Consider the following 16,739-nt stretch of genomic DNA (forward strand, 5'->3'; position numbering starts at 1 on the left):
ATAATAATGACAATAATAATAATGATAATGATAAATAAATAAGTCATGAAAATAAGTAAACAAATGTATGTCAAATTTCGTTTGAAAAGCACTTTACATTTTAAGGCAAAGCTAAGAATGCTAACGTGTCCTCTCTTTTCCTTCCTTGCAGCCAAGGTCCGAGACTTTCTTCTTCCTCCGCCACCAGGTGGGCGTCCCACCCACCAGTCGACGTGCGGTGGTCTCTCGTCGCCCGTTCGCCCTCAAGTGACTCAACTCTCGCTTGCAGGCTGGAGCGCAAAGTGCGGCTGGTGGCTGGAGCGATCCTCCTCCGACTTCTGCTACCTGATCCAACGCAGGCCAACCAAGGCCTGGAAGGAGGCGCGAGACGACTGCCTTCACCGCGGAGGCGACCTGCTCAGCATCGTCGACTCACAAGAACACACCTTCATACAAGGTAGGCTGTCTGTCTGTCTGTCTGTCTTGTCGCGATCAGAGCTGTTGAATTCCCCCAACGCGGAATGTTTCAAACTCTCGTTCCACATTTGACCATTCACCTCCAAAGGTATCTACACTTCTCTGCCGAGCGCTCCCTCTCTGTGGTTGGGCGTCAACAACAACGTCACGAAAGACGCCAGCGGGTGGACTGACGGATCCCCGTTTGGTTACATCGTCATGGACGGAGGTGGGTCCAAAACCCAACCGATGTTTGTCTGCGACGAGGCACGGAGCTGAGCATCTGTCGCCTCCTTCCAGGTGACCCCGGCGACCTCTCCGCTGCGTCCTGTCTTTCCTTGCTCACAAGCAACGGCCGCTGGAAGTTTGACGATTGCCGGAAGAAGAGAGGCTACATCTGCAAGAAAAGAGGTAAGACGTGGCGACGCTCGGCCGATCCTCACAACGTGCCGACTCGCGTCGTTTGCTTTTATCTTGCAGGAGACACGCCAACAGCGCCGCGGCCTCATGACGGTAAGTCTCCTTGAACGATGGCTTCAAACGACACGAGACAAAAATGACACGACGATGCTTTGGCAGGCTTTAAGGAGATCCTTGTCTGCAACAAGCATTCTGCTGACCTCGTGTGCGAGGCTGAGGGTCAGAAGCAAAGCCGCATCAGCATCCAGTCCGCCTTTTACGGTCGGCGGAGTGACGACGTTTGCCAGGAGGACGCAGACTCATACGACGACTACTCGTTCGACGACGACTCATCGGAAGACGGTAAGAACTGAGAATCCACCATTTGCCAATGAAGGCATTTATTTGTCCGCCTACCTCAGAAGGCTCATTCAGCGCATTTCACTTGGTTTTCTCCTGGAAGTCCCCAAACAACTTTGGCACGCTCCGGAACGTCAGGAAATTGAAGCAACCGTTCAGATGCTCGTTTGGCTCCTCATTCCAGTGCATCGATGCTCATACTCACCGACGTGTTGTAACTTGCAGAGACCACCTGCTCAGTGGAAGGCATCGTCCCTCGCTACAGGAAAATGTGCAACGGCCAGCAAAGATGCCACATTGAGCTTTTGGAGGACGCGTCCTGCCCTGCCCCCTCCAAATATCTGCAGATGGTCTATAGCTGCGAACAGAAAGGTGGGATTCACGCCTCGCGATCTTCCGCTCTGCACTGAATCTAGGACTCCTCAAATTCCCAGGAAAAACAATGCAAGCAGTCCCACGAGGGGCTCCGTGGCCAGATTTTCATTTTACGCATCCGTTCCGAATTCAAATGACTTTTGGCCGTCCTCAGTGTGTCTCGACAGTCTGGGCATCGCCGACGGCAGCGTGGCGGACTCTTCCTTCAAAGCCTCCTCCTCGATGGAAGACGCCACCCCGGAAAAAGCCCGCCTCAACGGGGAGTCCTGCTGGAAGCCGTCCAAAAATCGTACGTGGAAAATTGACCGCTTGGCACTTTGGTCTTCTCCTGAGCGTTCTTTTGTCCGCCCCCCTCCAGCCCTCGGCAGCTGGATCCTGGTGAACCTCGGTTACAAGAGAAAGGTGACGGCGATCGTGACCCAGGGCTGCAATAGCACCGATACTCGCTCCTGGGACATCCCACTTGAGATGAGACTGAGCGTCGATAGGAAGAAGTGGACCAAACACCCGGACGGGAAGGTGAGACAAGGGAGTGGACCGCGAGCTCATCCTCCCATCTTGTCACAACAAACAAGGAAACATTCGATTTCTAGTTCGTCGGCGGTGGGACTCATCTGCTTGAGACGCCCGCGTTTGCTCAGTACGTCCGCATCCTGCCGCTGGAGAATCGTCCAGAATTTGGCCTCCGCTTCGACATCTTGGGATGCCCACATGAGGGTGAGTAACGCAATCCGCGGCCGCTTTGGTTGCCCAAAACGACAACCCCAAAACATGCCACAAACTCTCGCCTTTTGTCGGACAGATGCCATGACCTGCGCCAGAACGTTCAACAGCCTCCACTTGACCGATTGGCTGACGTAAGTCACACCTGACACGATGTTTCATGACCATGACCGCCTGTCGTCAATTTCCCAAATTGCACCTACCTCCTGCAGCTTCTACTGTCCACCGGGCTGTGGCAAATACATTGTCGCTGGAACATTGGTCTACTCTGCGGTACGTGATTGCCTGACCCGCTGGTCGAGGTCTTGTATGCGATTGCAACTTTGTGTAAATGCAGGACTCGCACATCTGCGCGGCCGCCATTCACGCTGGAGTCGTTCAGAACGACATCGGAGGAGATTGCATTGTGATGAGCGCTCCCAGGCAGCACGTTTACTTGGGCTCCACCAGGAACAGGATCACCTCCAGAGAGTGAGTGGCCAACTTTCACAGAAAACTCCTATGAGGAACCACCATCTAATGACCGCTTTCCTATCTGCAGTTTGAACAACCCACTGGGTGTGTCTTATACCTTTGCGGACGGGGGTGAGTTCCAAAACCATTCGTTTCGGTCACGCCAACTGTCATGACGACTACAACTCACGCGGGGTCTCGCCTGCAGAGCCCAGATGCGCGGCACCTGACTGGGAGGAGTTTGCGGGGTTCTGCTACAAACTTTTTGACGACAAAATGAAATGGGCTGATGCTCATCTGGTCTGCCGTGATTTCGGTGCCGAACTGGTGTCCATCCGCACCGAGGTGGAGCAGGCGTGGGTGAAAAGTGCCTCCCACCTTGGTGCGCATCCCGACCGTTGATTAACAGTCTCCGTCGATATCGGCGAACCGGATGAGAGCTCTGTTCCCTCCCATCAGAAACCAGCGACATGTGGACCGGACTGAACGACCTGGCGCTTCCCGGCACGTTGGTGTGGTCGGACCGCCGCGAGGTGACCTTCACCCACTGGGCCGCGGGAGAACCCATCCAGCGCGTCGGCCTCGACCAACACTGCGTGGCTGTGTTACGGCAGGTGCGTCCTGCAATGAGCATTGGGAAGAAGAAGAGCTTTGCGCTCCACTGAAATGGATGGTTTTCTTTCAGACTGGAAGATGGAAGCGAATGTCCTGCGCCCGAGTCAACAGCTTCATGTGCAAAATGCCCACAGCGCATTTTCCAATTGCCGCACCGGAGCCACAGGTGGCGCCGTAGAGTCCGCCTGGCTGTGTCGGTTCCCAACGGCCCATGGAGAAAATTGACAATGCAAGCAAGTCATCGAAGACGGAGAATTTAATGCCCTTTCTACTCTGCTCCAAAGAAATAGTATCACCATTGTAACAAAAAAAAACACAAAAAAATAAAAAACCCCAAAAAAATGTCCCTGGCTAAGGCCTACAACATATCCGAAGGCCTGGAGAGAGAACTTACCTTATCACAAGTGTTTTTAGCATTTAGCTTCGCTGCTATTAGCCAACGAGATGTCGTGTCCAGATGCAATGTGAACAAGGGTGCTATGTTCACTAACACTCGACTCGACTCGGTTTGTCCTTTTCTCTTGTTTTGCGCGCGCTCGACTTAACTATTGACTGCCTTTTTGTGAAGTTACTGAGTCAAGGAGCACAACGCATTGTTCAGAAATTCCAGTGCTTTCAAATCGTAAGAACGGGAGAGACGAGAATAGTCTCGAAGCTGGAATGAAAGTTTGAAATCGGTTACTGCTATCGTTCACTCTTTGGTTTTTATTCGTGTCGTGTTGTCTTGTCCTCGTCGCCCTTTAAAAAGCGCGCCCAGACTTGACGGCTTTTTGTTTGATTCTAGTTCAAAAGAAAAACTTCTGTAGATTGTATGATTACAAATAATGAATTTTGAATCAATAGAGAGCGATGTTCCTGATGCCTGCGACTGTAGAAACGTCACTGGAAGGGTAATCCAGTATTTTCCAGCATTTTCTATGGTCTCTTACCGCATCTACAATTCACTGTCAATTTATATCCACTTCTCGCATTTTTGATGACTGACTGCAGTTTTCCACTCCATGGCTGCTGTCGGAAAAATGTTGGTTTTCACTGTCGCTCTCTCGACGCTACGTTATCGCATCTACCATGTCGATTTGTATCCACTTATTACATTTTTGACGACTGATTGCAGTGTTTTAATCAATCACTGCTGTCAGAAAAGAATTGGTTGTCACTGTTGTTGTAAAAATTTCCAAATAAAAGCTATTGATTACAATTCAGGGTTTGGCCTTTTTTTCGCCGACGTTTTTCGATTGATTCAAACCGTGGCAACTCGACGGCTCGGTTCATTCTACCGCAAATCTTTGCTCAATTTAAAAACAAAAAGCACATTTTTAAATGAACTCTCAATGGATTTGCTTGAATGAATTTTTTCGGAACACTCGTGCACGCCTGTCTGGGACTGTTTGATTCATCTGAACCAACCCGTATTTGAGACTTGCCTGTCTGGGACCGTTTGATAAATCTGAACAAACTCGTATTTGAGACTCTTGACATCAGAGGCTGGTTGACAAAACAAATACTCAACAGGCACCTATTTATACAAGTAATCACTTGGAAACAGTCATTCCTGCGGCCTCTTGGAAAAAGAAAAGAAATCAATCATACAATTGGTCCCTTCCGGCACTGACAAAAACACAAAGAGTATTGCTTGAGTTAGGGTGAAAATGACACACATGAGCTTGCTGTGTTTCTACGTTGGCCAATCTTCATATTGTCAATGATTCTGCCCGCAGTTGGGCCGTTGCCGCACTCGAAATTGGATTTCATGTTTCTCCAAGTGCGTTCTTTCGCACAAACTTGTCAAACTTGAATTTGACAACCCGCCTTCGTTTGTTTTCTCCCAGTTTTAGAGAACTAGACTGGACGCCCTAAGTGAGAGCTTCGATGCCACTCAGCAGTGATTGAAATCTTATGAAAAGAATCTAATTACATAACTTTTGCCATGCTCCTTAATTTGCAATAGTCCCAATAATGTAGTAATATTCAGGAGACTAGACAATGTTTTTTTTCTGAAAGATTACCCACAATTTAATTGCCATTGCTGTGAAATGTTAATTATTCATTGCTCATACTCCCCTGTACAATATTTCATTCTTAAATTTAGGCTTAAAAGAAACATGCTAAAATTCAAGATATTTGTACTCAAGCCCCTGCATTGACGTTAGACTTTTGGATTTGATTTGTTTACATTTGGTTGCTTGATTGCTTGATTGATTTTTGTTTTTTTCGGAGAGCGCAATGCTTGGTCCTTTACTGAGATATTTATTGTTTAAGATGTCAATATGAAATCTTATATTCTTCGATTGGCATTCCTTATTTCCCTTAATGCCAGGGAGGTCACTTGCGCGTTTATGTGCAGCTCCACGGTCCCGCCTCTTGGCGGCGTCACGTCAATACCCCGCGCCAAGCGGCCGCTGCGTGCTTGTGAGTCACGTGCAGCCCGTCCAGCTCATCAAATGAATCAATAACATGTTTAGAAGCCGTAACAAAAAACGTTTTAGTCGCAATGCGGGTTGACTTCTTTTTCAAACGCTACTCATATATAATAATCGTCATATTTCCGATTTTCGTGAACGTAGCATACCAAAGTCCGCCTTTCTCACGACGTGAAAGTGAAAGACGACTTGAAAAGGGAGCTGGTAAGGTAAGCGAGGTGTTGCATTTACTCAAGACTACTGCGAACCGTTACGACTTTCGAGAGGTGAGGTACGATGGCTTTCTGTGGACTGATTTTGCCAGAATGGCCAGACAGGACGGGGAGACTCGGAGTTTGCTGGAGAAATGCCTCAGGGCAGCAAACACCCCCGCCACTCAAGTCACGGAAGCCGAGAGGCACATCTACTGCAGTGTCAGAGGTTCGAGACTCGACGGCGCTGTTGTGACAGAGACAAGACTGATTTAAATCTTGTCCCTTCCTTTTGCAGATTCCTTGCGTGAGGAGTTGGCTTTGCTTCTCCAAGAGGCCGAAGAGATGAGATGGCCCTTTGTGCCCGAGAAGTGGCAGTACAAGCAGACCATCAGCTCCGATGACAAGAGCAACTTGAGCGAGCTCGTCGGCCAGCATCTACCTCAGCTCTTGGTGATGGCCCCGCGCTGGTGCTGACGTGCCTGCGACCGATCTGACACCTTTTGCTGTGTCACCAGAATATCCTGGAGGCCGCCATTGTGGCTCAGGAAGCCCAAGCGGCGCTCGCCGTGATCTTTTTGGTGGATCGCTTTCTCTACTGGATCGACGAGTCTGGGCAATTGTTGAAGATCAGCAAGCTGCTTCACAAACGTTACCCGGACGCCCCCGTAGCCCCTCAGTTGGTCATACGGCAGGCCCGGGTCTACCTCAACTCAGGTAATTGTGACTCGGGTCAATTCGCTTGAATGATTCGAATCACTTCTCGTCTCCTGTAGGCAAATTGCAGAAGGCCGAGTACATCCTGAGCCATCTTATTATCGACAGCGGGGCCACAGGTGAGTTGAATGTGCGAGCGCCACGTAAGCCGAATGAATCCCGTCTCTCGTGGTTTTTTGGACAGGATGTTGGGTGTACCGTTCGGAAAGCGACCGTGCTCTCGTGCAGTCTGTCAGCCTGCAAGTGCGCGGAATGGTTTTGCAAAAACTAGGTCCGATTTGTTTCCCCGTCACCATCGGAACGTGCGTTTCCGTCATTTTGACACCTGTGCTCGTAGGCCTGTGGCTGGAGGCCGCGCAGCTCATCTGGGCTTCTCTGCTTGGTTACTCCACGTTACCTCGGCCAGATAAAAAGGTGAGGGAGGGAGAGCTGGTTTGGGGACCATTCCGGATTAACCCCGGCCAGCTCTTGTGGTGACCTCACAGGGTATCGGGACCTCTCTTGGCATCTTGGCTAACATACTGCTGTCCATGAATGACAAAGACTTTCACGCCTTTAAGACCACCCCGGACATCGACTTTGTGAGTTTTGCTTTTCATGCTGCTTTTACTTACGTATTATATTGGAATATATATATATTCTTTATTATTAATATGAATGTTAATGTTTTCATTTGTAACCAGTCTTATTTATTCATTAATAACGAATGAATTCAAATAATAATTCAGATTTTATTATTTATTTTGTTTTTGTATGCAGTCGTTGCTCGGCGACGCAAGCCATCGTCTTCTCTCCGCAGCCAAGGCGGCCAAAATGGCGGTGGCGTACAGCCAGTACACGTCGCTTTACGTGTTGACCAATGCGGTGAGTTTCATTGGCACGATAGTGCAGGTGTACCTAATGATGCGGCCACTGAGTCTTCGTTTTATTGTAGACGGCTCAAGGGACCTGCTTGTTGTCGTACAGTTTCTCGCTGGCGTGCCCCCCCGCCGAGAGGACATTGTTCCTCTTAGAGGCCAAGGAGGCATTTGAAGTGGGCCTCCTCAGCAAAGCAGAAGGCGAGGTGGTCACCAGCAAGCAGGAGCTGCACACCTTGATCAAGGCGGCGTATTCGCTCCTTGTCACGCACAAATGGCTTTATGGAGCCTCTGAGGCCGTGACGCGGAGCACGAAAGTGTGCCAAGAAGCTTTAGCTCGTTTTTACCACTACTCCCACCCCGACACTGTCGACAGAGACGCCTTTTGCGCCGAAATCATGCGTCATATATCTCGAGTCAAGCTGGAGTTGCAAGTGGAGCCGTTCGTCAATTCCGACAGCCGCTCTTTTATCCCCGACACCTTCCGCAATGTCAATGACATCTTGGTCGGGTTCACTTCCGACGACTTCTCCAGTGTGCTGCAGAGATTTCAGAAGTATCACTTGTCGCTCTGTACAACCGCTGACTTTAAGTCTAACGGCCAGCAGGTGGATGTAGATGGAGCAGGAATTTGCATCACGGCATGCGGGACCACGGTGGATGTTCTCGACACTGAAAGCGTCGGCGAGGCCGGTAAACCTTCGAGCCAGTGCGCTTCTGATGTTTCCGAACTGCCCGACCGTAGCAGCAGTGTCACGAGCGCAAACAGCCTCAGCTCTTCCTGGAAGAGGCTCTCCGTGACGAGTTCTGGGTCAGGAAGAAGCGCCGTGGGCCATTTTTCCTCCAGTGTCTCCAGTCACGGGTCTGACAAGTTTGAAATAATACAAGCCGATATCCCAACGGCAGACTCGGATGACAACGATCCAGATGGACTATCCTTATCCCAACTGATACTCAGCAGCTCACTCAGCAACAGTTTTGGCTCCAAGTCGTCATGGGAGCACATTTCGGCAAGCCTGGGTTCATCTCAGTCTGCGGGAATCCACCAGCGCGCCAAATCGTTCGAGTCCAGCGGGAGTGTTTTACTCAGGACACCGCAGGATTGCGCAGATAACGATCCAGAGTACGACAACACCGGGTGGGAAGTTTTAGGCCTGCCCAAAGCGCTAGAGAACTTTAAAGCGGATGCTGGGAATTGTAGCTCCACAGAAACCTCTACGGACGATTGTCATGGGACAGCAGAGGAATCGATATTTGGTCCCCAGACGTGGAACCTTGGGTGCAACAGTTGCCTCAAGATCCACAGCCTGGTTCATGTTGCTCCTGCGAGACAGTACTACTTGTCCCAGGAGGACTACCGCAGTCTCCTGGCTGGAGTCTGCCACCAATGTCTGCTGAAGAGACTGAGGAGCGAGAAAGAGAAGTTCAAACTCAAGCGCTACGGCACGACCCATAGTAAGTGTCAAGAGCGGCCGTCGGGCCGGGCCGTATCACTAATGGCAACCACTTGCTCCTCCCACCAGATGCTCTACATTTAAAGTTCTCCAAGGCATCGGGATTGTGGACCGCGAGGGAGACCTGTGTCCATATCGGCGAGTCAATGGGCTTGCAAGGCACGCACAGAACTGCCATCTGGGTCCAGTTCTTACACCAGGAAGAAAGGCTGAGCAGGTCCGCAGAGAAAATGACACACTGATTGCAATATTTTCTGACTCTGCGACAATCCGCAGTTACGTTGGAAAGGACTACCGGAAGCCGACGCAGATCCAGTTTCACCTGAGAGATGTGGAGAGGCAGATGACGGCCCAGTATTACGTGACAGAATTCAACAAGAGCCTCTACGACAAGGAGGTCATGGCCCAGATGTTCTTTCTGCCCTCTGAGGCCCTGCTGGTAAGCCCAAATGATGCCCAGAAGACACGCAAGACAGAACAAACATTCTCGTCTGAGCAGATTTTGGACGGTGATGTCATCGCGGGCTGCATCACCGTGGAGCCTTTCATGCTGGGCCAATTTGTCAAACTCACCAACAACATCAAAAAGAAGAACGACAAACTGCCCGCGACGGAATACGGCCTGGCCTTCGGACACTTCACCTACCTGCACTCCGAGTGCCAGGACGTCGTCGTGGACCTACAAGGTGCCGCATACAAAACCGGGAACGGGTGTCGTTATGAAATGACAAACACCGTTGCTGTCCTCACAGGGTGGGTGACGGCCAACGGTAAAGGGTTGACGTACCTCACCGACCCCCAGATACACTCCACCAGAACCCCTCGCGGCCCGTCCAACCTGGCTAGCAGAGGTATTGCTACCTTCCTGCGGGAGCAACACGGGCCAGAGTGCAACAGCGTTTGCCGGCGACTCAACCTGCCGCCGGTACCCCAACAGTCGTCGTGAAGCTGCTGTCATCCAATCAAATCTTCATGTTGTTTCTGAGTTCTTGACAATAATCAATGAAACCAATAAATAGACCATCACGGACTACAAGCCCGCGCCGAGGAGCTGTGAGGGCGACGTCCGTCTGCTGAACGATCTTAACCGCTTCTTTGCTCGCTTCGACGCCCAGAACAGCACTTGCCCGCTGAAGACCACTCCCCCCCGCCCCCACACACGAGCAGCCCCTGCGCCTCTCTGCCGACAGAGTGAGGAGGGCGCTTGCCGCTATTGACACCCGTAAGGCGGCGGGCCCTGACAACATCCCAGGTCGAGCGGTGAAGGACTGCGCTGGGGAGCTGTCGGGTGTCTTCACGGACATCTTTAACGTTTCCCTGCAGCAGGCCATCGTCCCCTCGTGTTTCAAGGCTGCCACCATCGTTCCTGTGCCGAAGAAACCTGCACCGTCCTGCTTCAATGACTACCGCCCCGTGGCACTGACGCCCATCATCATGAAGTGCTTTGAGCGGCTTGTCATGGAGCACATCAAATCCGTTCTCCCCCCCACCATTGACCCTTTCCAGTTTGCGTACCGTGCCAAGCGGTCCTCTGAGGATGCCATCTGCTCTGCCCTCCACTCAGCCCTCACCCACCTGGAGAGAAAGGACTCGTATGTGAGGTTGCTGTTTGTGGACTTCAGCTTTGCCTTCAACACCATTGTGCCGCAGCGACTCGTCTGCAAACTCGACGAGCTGGGCCTCAGTACCTCCCTCTGCAACTGGCTACTGGACTTCCTCCGTCAGAGGCCTCAGGTGGTGCGTGTTGGCGACAAAATCTCCGCCAGCGTCACGCTGAGCACGGGGGCCCCCCAGGGCTGCGTGCTCAGTCCATTGCTCTTCACCCTGCTGACGCATGACTGCACTGCGACCTACGGCGACAACCGCATAGTGAAGTTTGCTGACGACACGACTCTGGTGGGTCTCATCACGAAGGGCGACGAGACTCGGTACTGGTCGGAAGTTGACCTTCTGACCACGTGGTGCAGGGACAACAACCTCCTGCTGAACGTAAACAAGACCAAGGAAATCGTTGTTGACTTCCGGAAGGGTCACACAAAACACCTGCCGCTGATCATCGACGGTGCTGTGGTGGAGAGGGTGAGCTGCACCAAGTTCCTGGGGGTGCACATCAGTGAGGACCTCTCCTGGTCCGCAAACACCGCGTCACTGGCAAAGAAAGCTCAGCGCCGCCTGTACTTCCTGCGGAAGCTCAGGCGTGCATGTGCTCCTCCGGCAGTCCTGTCTACATTCTTCCGTGGCACCATTGAGAGCGTCCTCACCAGTTGCATCGCTGTCTGGGGTGGCAACTGCACTGAACAGACCTTGAAGGCCCTGCAGCGCATAGTGAATACGGCTGGTAAGATTATTGGCGCTTCGCTCCCCTCCCTGAAGGACATTTACACCTCCCATCTCGCCCGCAAAGCAACCTCGATTGCGAGTGATGTGAGTCACCCGGCTCACTCTTTGTTTGACCTTCTGCCCTCTGGGAAGAGGTACAGGAGCCTGCGCTCCTGCACCACCAGACTCGCCAACAGCTTCTTTCTCCAGGCTGTTAGGACCCTGAACTCGCTACCCCCTTCTGCGTAGCGTGCGGCACTGTTGCGCTATTTTTTCTGGACTGTCTGCTCTACGCTCACTTGCTAATTTTTGCTCCTCTTATTTATTTATTGTTGTGTTATTTATTTATTATTTATTCAGCACGTTGTTGTTTACTTGATTGTCTATTGTGGGCCATGTCTTGTCACCGTAGGATAGGGGGGAACGTAATTTCGGTTTCTTTGTGTGTCTTTGGCATGTGGAGAAATTGACAATAAAGCTGACTTTGACTTTGAAATAGATATGTAAATACACACGTAAATAAAAATATAATAATATCATATGAATAAATAAATATAGCATCAATAAAAATGGTGATTACTCAGATGTGAGAACTACTTACCTCTGTGTTAGCCTCGCAAACAAACACATGACCGAGATGTCGTCTGACTGGTTTGAGACTGCAGGAATCTTCAGGCTGACTGAACAAAAGTCACCTGGAACGTGACCTGAATACACATCAGACGTACCGTAAAACACACGCTCACAAGTCGTCATGTGATTCCTTTATCAGCGATGATTGACCTCAGTGTTATCGTGTCACGCTTCCTGCTAGTCATGTGATTCCCCAACTCATAAAATGTAGACTCTGACTGCATGCTCATCTAGAACATCACAGGTGGTGTGAGGTGGAAAAAAACATCCCCTTAAACCTCACCAAATATATGCTAGCTTTGAGCGCAGTTCTATTTAGTCCCTCACGTGTACTATGTGGGTGGTTTGACTCACAAGCTAGCAATCAATGCAAGAAAGCTAGCAATAACGTTCATAACAGTTATGGCGCCCTTCGATTTCAGTCATAAAAAAGGATCAGCCACTGAGGTCAGAAAACTAGCGAACAAAGTCACTAGCTAGCAATCAAGTAAGCAAGTCAGCTAGCAATAACATTCAAAACAGTATGACATTGTATAGTTTGAGAATGGCCACTGAAGTTGCAAGAAATTGTTGTTGTTGGTGAAATAGCCGCCAAACTCACAAGCTAGCAGTCAATACAAGAAAGCTAGCAATAAGGTTCATAACGCAATGGCATTGTATTGTCACAAATCGGGGAATAGAGGACCCAACAGCAGAGAAACTGTGGCTCAGTCCAGACATAACTTAAATGAAACAAAACAAGGCTCTACTCGTCAAGAAAAAGCTGAAGAAACAGGACGTCAAAAGCAAATAAACACAAGACAAAACAGACTTGACCGTGACTTGGGGAGCATACAAAGACAAAGATCATACCGGGCAGATGATAACGACTCAACAAACACTGACCTGAAAGGAGGGAACAAATTGACGGATAACGAGGAACACCTGGATAAAAGTGGCTGAGGGATCTGATTGGAAGACAAAAGGGGCGGGGCTAATAAGAACCGGTCGATCTTGTACAAAGAAAAACCAACGCAAGGGAACGTAACACTGACAAAAAGCGACAAGAAACATTAATCGAAGTCCAAATCAAAACCAACTAAACATCATGACTTTTATTAATTTTTTTGATGAATACAAAAAATCAGCCACTGAAACCTGTTCTAACTTTGAAATGATATTTCCATAAAAGACATCTTTGTTCACTCTGACTTGATGTTCACACTTCAACAACACGCCTGACTTTTTTGCCCTCTCATGACCCACTACTGAATGAATAAATTAGTTTCAAACGTGTAAACCATACATCATCGATCAAAAGAAGACAAATAAAATAAAAAGCAAAAAGAACGTGAAAGTCATTTCCATTTATATAAATACTAAGTCCAAACATAATACAATAACATGAACAGAGTTGACTTGTCTGAAAATCAATACACACAAGCTAAATATTTGCAATTAGAAGCAAAATATGTTTCAGTATGTGTTGTGCAATATTGTGACTCATTTTTAACAAGGCAAGGTGGCCATTAAACAGCACAAAGAGGATGACCCTTCTCCCGGTTTGACTGCGCTTATAAGGAACTAACTCGATCTATCTCGCTCACTGATGGTTGCGACGGCGCCGTGTGAACATGCAACTTTTTCTCCTGCTCGTGTGCTTTCTGGCAGCATGCGCGGCTCAGAAGCCTCACCCGTGCGGTAAGTTCGTCCGATTGCTTCCTTAGGTGTACTCGCTTCAACTTGGTTTTGCTTCTTCCAAACAGTGAGTCCTTCTCTTCTGAGCGGCCAATTGTCTGTGGTATGTCTGTTCTTTTTTTTTTTTTTTTTTATCTCGGTGTTGTCAAGACGCATGATAATCTCACTCTTATCCTTTTTTGTGCAGTCCACACAGAACGAACAGCTCTGGGCTTTCGCCCGCTTCCTCTACGACGCACTGGGACAAAGAATAAGGCTCCAAGAATTCGGATTTTACCAGAATAAAACTTTCACCTACGATACCCTTCTTCTCTATAGAGAAGTGAGTCATGTAACAATAGTGAATCTCAAAAATATAGGAAGCGAAAACCTGAACTTGTCTTTTGTTCCTTCAGGGCGTCATGTACGAGATAAACAAACGCGACAAGAAGTGCATGAAAAGACCCTTGCAGGGTGACTTCCACCCCATGGAGGTCCCGAAAAACGCCAGCCTTTTGGGTCAGGTTGTCGTGGGGAGCTCCTCAGTCCCGGGTCAGGGTCTTCTCGTCAACACATGGACGGGCGAGTTTCCTGCCAACGGTGAGTCGCCCGACTGGAGATGAAAACATTACCCCCAAAAAAACTTCAATCATCCCACACGTGGCCACGCCTTCTCATTTTGATTCTGCAGCACCTTACTTGTTCACGGTGACTGAATTTGGTTGCGTTCCCGTCTCCACGGCCTTCAAAACTCAGCCGTTTGGATGGATAGTGACGAGGCAAGTTGTGTTTTCTGTCGCGGGGATTTGTTCGGACGATTGCGACTGAGGTTGACTGTTTTTGGTTCAACAGTTTCTTCAACAACGTCATCGGAATTTCCGATCCCAACAAGCTCAATCCTCCGAGCTTCTGCCAAGACGCGGAGGAGGATGAGGAACCGGTGAATTTTGTCAGCTTGCTCCAGATGAAATCAGTGCAAGCACAAGTGAATCACTCGCCTCATCCGTAACCGGAATGGTTCTGTTACACCGTTACGCAAATTTAGCGGATGATTCGAATACACTGCTTCTGTTTTGTTTTTTTGTGGTCATCAATTATTTGTCTGCTGTTTGCTTGTCAATAAAAGAACATCAAAACAATAATTAAAAGAATGAATTTGCCTCAATATTGCACAAACAGGCTTTATGACTAAAGTGATATTGTTATTACTTTTGCACCGTAAACTCAGGCAGTCCAATATGAAACCCTGAGAGAGTCAGGGTTGCACATGAGGGTGAGGGGTCACTTGATAGCAGTAGTAACAAATTGCCCTCAGTTCTCCCACTTCCTGTACTGCGACCGGAGCACCCCGCGCTTCCGTCTCCAGCCACGGCAACCTGGCATCGGGATCCTCGTCCGAGAATTGGAGCAGAGAGCCCGTGTGGCGCAGCGCCTTTAAACACTGCTTCAACATCAGGCCGGCGCTCCTCTTCCCCTCCTTGGACTTCAACATGGCGTCCGTGGTGCCTTTGTCCACGATGAGGTCCACGCTGCCGGGGGGAAAGTGTTTGTGCAGCTGCGTACAGTCCAGCTCCACAAAGTCCAGCTGGGAAGAACAGTTGCCAGGTTGAACAGCTTTAGCTCGCACGTGCTCCTGCATGAGCCGTACGGCCACGGGAGAAATGTCCACGCACGTGACTCGAACCGGCAAGGGACATCGCTGGTAAATGGACGGACCCAATGCGGAAGTGCCGCAGCCCATATCCAGGACTTGAAGGCTGGCATCGGGACCGGGCCTGCTCTGTAGTGCGGGCATGATGAAGTTATGCACTGCCTCAAAACCAAAGAACCACTCAAAGTTTTTCAACGGCTTTCTACTGTTTTCAGCGTAGAAGCGGTCCCAGGTGGCTTTTTTGTCCATGTTTTCAATCATTTGAGCTAGACAGAAGAACAGACAGGCAGCTTATTAACTTATCATTTGTGCCATACTAACTAGTCAATGTTACAAACAAACTAAAGTATTAATAGAGAACAGAGAGCAACGCAAGTTAAACAAAAAATTTGTTACATGTGACACACACGCAACTCCGGGGAACACAAACATACATACCACAAGGTCCTTATAACTTCATTCATGTAATGATTTTTGCTGTCATTTAATTCCGTTTCATTGTATTTATATATTTATTTTTGGTCAATTTTCTTCGATACATAATTTGTATTTAAGACCAAAAGTAATAAGGATAATAGAAAATTCCCATCAATTCAAGAAAAAATTGATATATTGGTATCGCGATATGTAAGTGACTAAAAACGAAGTATTATGATTATTTACAGTTGACCGCCGATATTCGCGGGGACCAGGAAAATCCGCGTATAACTGAAGCCCATTGAAATGCATGAGGTATATTGTGTAAAAGGGGTATATTTGTATTGTATATATTATGCTTTTTTGTTGTTGTTTTACGTTAAAGTAAAACACGCGTTTAAAACGTGCTGCACTTCCGTCAACAGCAACCCACGTACTTAGCATTTGGCCACAAGTAGCATTGCACGAGGAGACGTCACAGCAACAAAAACAACCAAATGCCCCAAAATTGGCAAAAGTAATGCCAATTTGGGATAAAACGTACATGTTAGAGAAGAGTGAAGTCGCAAACATGCTGAAAATATCCTCGAACTTGTCAAAAATGACTTTGAGAGCGGCGCCATGGCTTCTTGTAGTCGGACCTCCTGAGCTGCTGTTTGACAGGAAGGATCACGCGGATAAAAATATAACGGACTACAAAATCCGCCATTTTCAGTTTGGTCCGTGAATAGACGATCTTCGGTGCCGGTCATTATCATGACGAATAACTTGATTTTCTTCTATGATAGGAAGCGTGTTGCCTTCACGCAATAAAAAAGCTAGCTCTGCTTTTTACAAAATTAAAGTTTCTGTTTTTCAAAATATATAGTTTGTTTTTAGAGTAATGTTATATCCTTTTATATATTTTTATTCCTATTTTGCAATCATTTCTCTTGTTGCTAATAGAAAACATTCCAAAATAACAGGAAGAAAATCACAAAAAAACATATATACGTACGCCAAGAAACCAAAAAACACAGTATCCCATAGAACATATTTTTGAAAAATATGTCCAAAATATAAGC

At 48.6% G+C, this 16,739-nt stretch overlaps 4 protein-coding genes and 1 long non-coding RNA gene across 18 annotated transcripts in view; 3 read left to right on the forward strand and 2 right to left on the reverse strand.

The window, feature by feature from the left end:
• LOC148403280 (uncharacterized) overlaps positions 1-4,558 on the forward strand; it is a 23,542-nt gene extending 18,984 nt beyond the window's left edge. Inside the window, exons 64-80 of one of the 3 annotated variants that reach the window (XM_088394364.1) lie at positions 152-187; positions 269-436; positions 545-664; positions 736-846; positions 916-948; positions 1,015-1,197; positions 1,420-1,566; positions 1,724-1,858; positions 1,928-2,088; positions 2,163-2,286; positions 2,372-2,426; positions 2,505-2,565; positions 2,630-2,763; positions 2,834-2,877; positions 2,954-3,127; positions 3,205-3,359; positions 3,431-4,558. In XM_088394364.1, the coding sequence (XP_088250490.1) occupies positions 152-187; positions 269-436; positions 545-664; positions 736-846; positions 916-948; positions 1,015-1,197; positions 1,420-1,566; positions 1,724-1,858; positions 1,928-2,088; positions 2,163-2,286; positions 2,372-2,426; positions 2,505-2,565; positions 2,630-2,763; positions 2,834-2,877; positions 2,954-3,127; positions 3,205-3,359; positions 3,431-3,538 (1,949 nt within the window). In that variant the 3' untranslated portion in view covers positions 3,539-4,558. Of the gene's footprint in view, positions 1-151; positions 188-268; positions 437-544; positions 665-735; positions 847-915; positions 949-1,014; positions 1,198-1,419; positions 1,567-1,723; positions 1,859-1,927; positions 2,089-2,162; positions 2,287-2,371; positions 2,427-2,504; positions 2,566-2,629; positions 2,764-2,833; positions 2,878-2,953; positions 3,128-3,204; positions 3,411-3,430 lie in introns of those variants that run through there. The other 2 variants (XM_088394369.1, XM_088394376.1) reach the window with 2 other exon arrangements.
• Positions 1-12,444, reverse strand: part of LOC148403281 (uncharacterized) — a 14,597-nt gene extending 2,153 nt beyond the window's left edge. Inside the window, exons 1-2 of the long non-coding RNA XR_015862188.1 lie at positions 12,102-12,444; positions 11,920-12,025 (exon numbers count right to left, since the gene is read on the reverse strand). This is a non-coding gene — a long non-coding RNA (uncharacterized LOC148403281). The remainder of the gene's footprint in view (positions 1-11,919; positions 12,026-12,101) is intronic.
• On the forward strand, positions 5,778-11,901 carry alpk1 (alpha kinase 1). 12 transcript variants are annotated; one of them, XM_088394451.1, is made up of 15 exons: positions 5,782-5,989; positions 6,085-6,200; positions 6,270-6,424; positions 6,490-6,688; positions 6,748-6,807; positions 6,873-6,959; positions 7,026-7,102; positions 7,174-7,269; positions 7,448-7,552; positions 7,623-9,000; positions 9,069-9,216; positions 9,276-9,438; positions 9,499-9,685; positions 9,752-9,924; positions 10,015-11,901. In XM_088394451.1, exons 2-15 carry the CDS (start codon positions 6,086-6,088, stop codon positions 10,054-10,056), a joined length of 2,985 nt encoding a protein of 994 aa, XP_088250577.1. In that variant the 5' UTR covers positions 5,782-5,989; position 6,085; the 3' UTR covers positions 10,057-11,901. The 12 variants fall into 12 exon arrangements, 11 of the variants coding, with proteins under 11 accessions (XP_088250592.1, XP_088250514.1, XP_088250541.1 ...); XM_088394433.1 differs by having other exon boundaries at positions 5,781-5,989; positions 6,873-7,102; XM_088394459.1 differs by having other exon boundaries at positions 5,783-5,989; positions 9,752-11,901.
• A 1,039-nt stretch (positions 12,445-13,483) lies between the features above and the next one.
• epdl1 (ependymin-like 1) lies at positions 13,484-14,758 on the forward strand. The gene is made up of 6 exons (XM_088394501.1): positions 13,484-13,631; positions 13,697-13,731; positions 13,816-13,950; positions 14,024-14,207; positions 14,299-14,386; positions 14,460-14,758. Exons 1-6 carry the CDS (start codon positions 13,565-13,567, stop codon positions 14,614-14,616), a joined length of 666 nt encoding a protein of 221 aa, XP_088250627.1. The 5' UTR covers positions 13,484-13,564; the 3' UTR covers positions 14,617-14,758.
• Positions 14,759-14,772: 14 nt separating this feature from the next.
• On the reverse strand, positions 14,773-16,372 carry cskmt (citrate synthase lysine methyltransferase). Its single transcript, XM_088394488.1, has 2 exons — positions 16,220-16,372; positions 14,773-15,524 (listed from the first exon to the last, which is right to left on the reverse strand). Exons 1-2 carry the CDS (start codon positions 16,296-16,298, stop codon positions 14,863-14,865), a joined length of 741 nt encoding a protein of 246 aa, XP_088250614.1. The 5' UTR covers positions 16,299-16,372; the 3' UTR covers positions 14,773-14,862.
• Between the last annotated feature and the right edge of the window lie 367 nt (positions 16,373-16,739).

The sequence above is a fragment of the Syngnathus floridae genome, chromosome 1, assembly GCF_059516105.1.
Source record: "Syngnathus floridae isolate MCC-2025c chromosome 1, RoL_Sflo_1.0, whole genome shotgun sequence".
Classification (NCBI taxonomy): domain Eukaryota; kingdom Metazoa; phylum Chordata; class Actinopteri; order Syngnathiformes; family Syngnathidae; genus Syngnathus; species Syngnathus floridae.

What these genes read in the sequence shown, in the direction of transcription:
- cskmt (XM_088394488.1), bottom strand. Translation starts at nt 16,298, where the DNA reads ATGGCGCCGCTCTCAAAGTCATTTTTGACAAGTTCGAGGATATTTTCA. An exon ending in ACTTCACTCTTCTCTAACAT is followed by an intron (nt 15,525 to 16,219) that starts GTACGTTTTATC and finishes TCTTCTGTCTAG; the next exon opens with CTCAAATGATTGAAAACATG.
- epdl1 (XM_088394501.1), top strand. Translation starts at nt 13,565, where the DNA reads ATGCAACTTTTTCTCCTGCTCGTGTGCTTTCTGGCAGCATGCGCGGCT. An exon ending in TGAGCGGCCAATTGTCTGTG is followed by an intron (nt 13,732 to 13,815) that starts GTATGTCTGTTC and finishes TTTTTTGTGCAG; the next exon opens with TCCACACAGAACGAACAGCT. An exon ending in CCCTTCTTCTCTATAGAGAA is followed by an intron (nt 13,951 to 14,023) that starts GTGAGTCATGTA and finishes TTGTTCCTTCAG; the next exon opens with GGCGTCATGTACGAGATAAA.
- alpk1 (XM_088394388.1), top strand. Translation starts at nt 6,086, where the DNA reads ATGGCCAGACAGGACGGGGAGACTCGGAGTTTGCTGGAGAAATGCCTC. An exon ending in TATCGACAGCGGGGCCACAG is followed by an intron (nt 6,808 to 6,872) that starts GTGAGTTGAATG and finishes TTTTTTGGACAG; the next exon opens with GATGTTGGGTGTACCGTTCG. An exon ending in TACCTCGGCCAGATAAAAAG is followed by an intron (nt 7,103 to 7,173) that starts GTGAGGGAGGGA and finishes GTGACCTCACAG; the next exon opens with GGTATCGGGACCTCTCTTGG.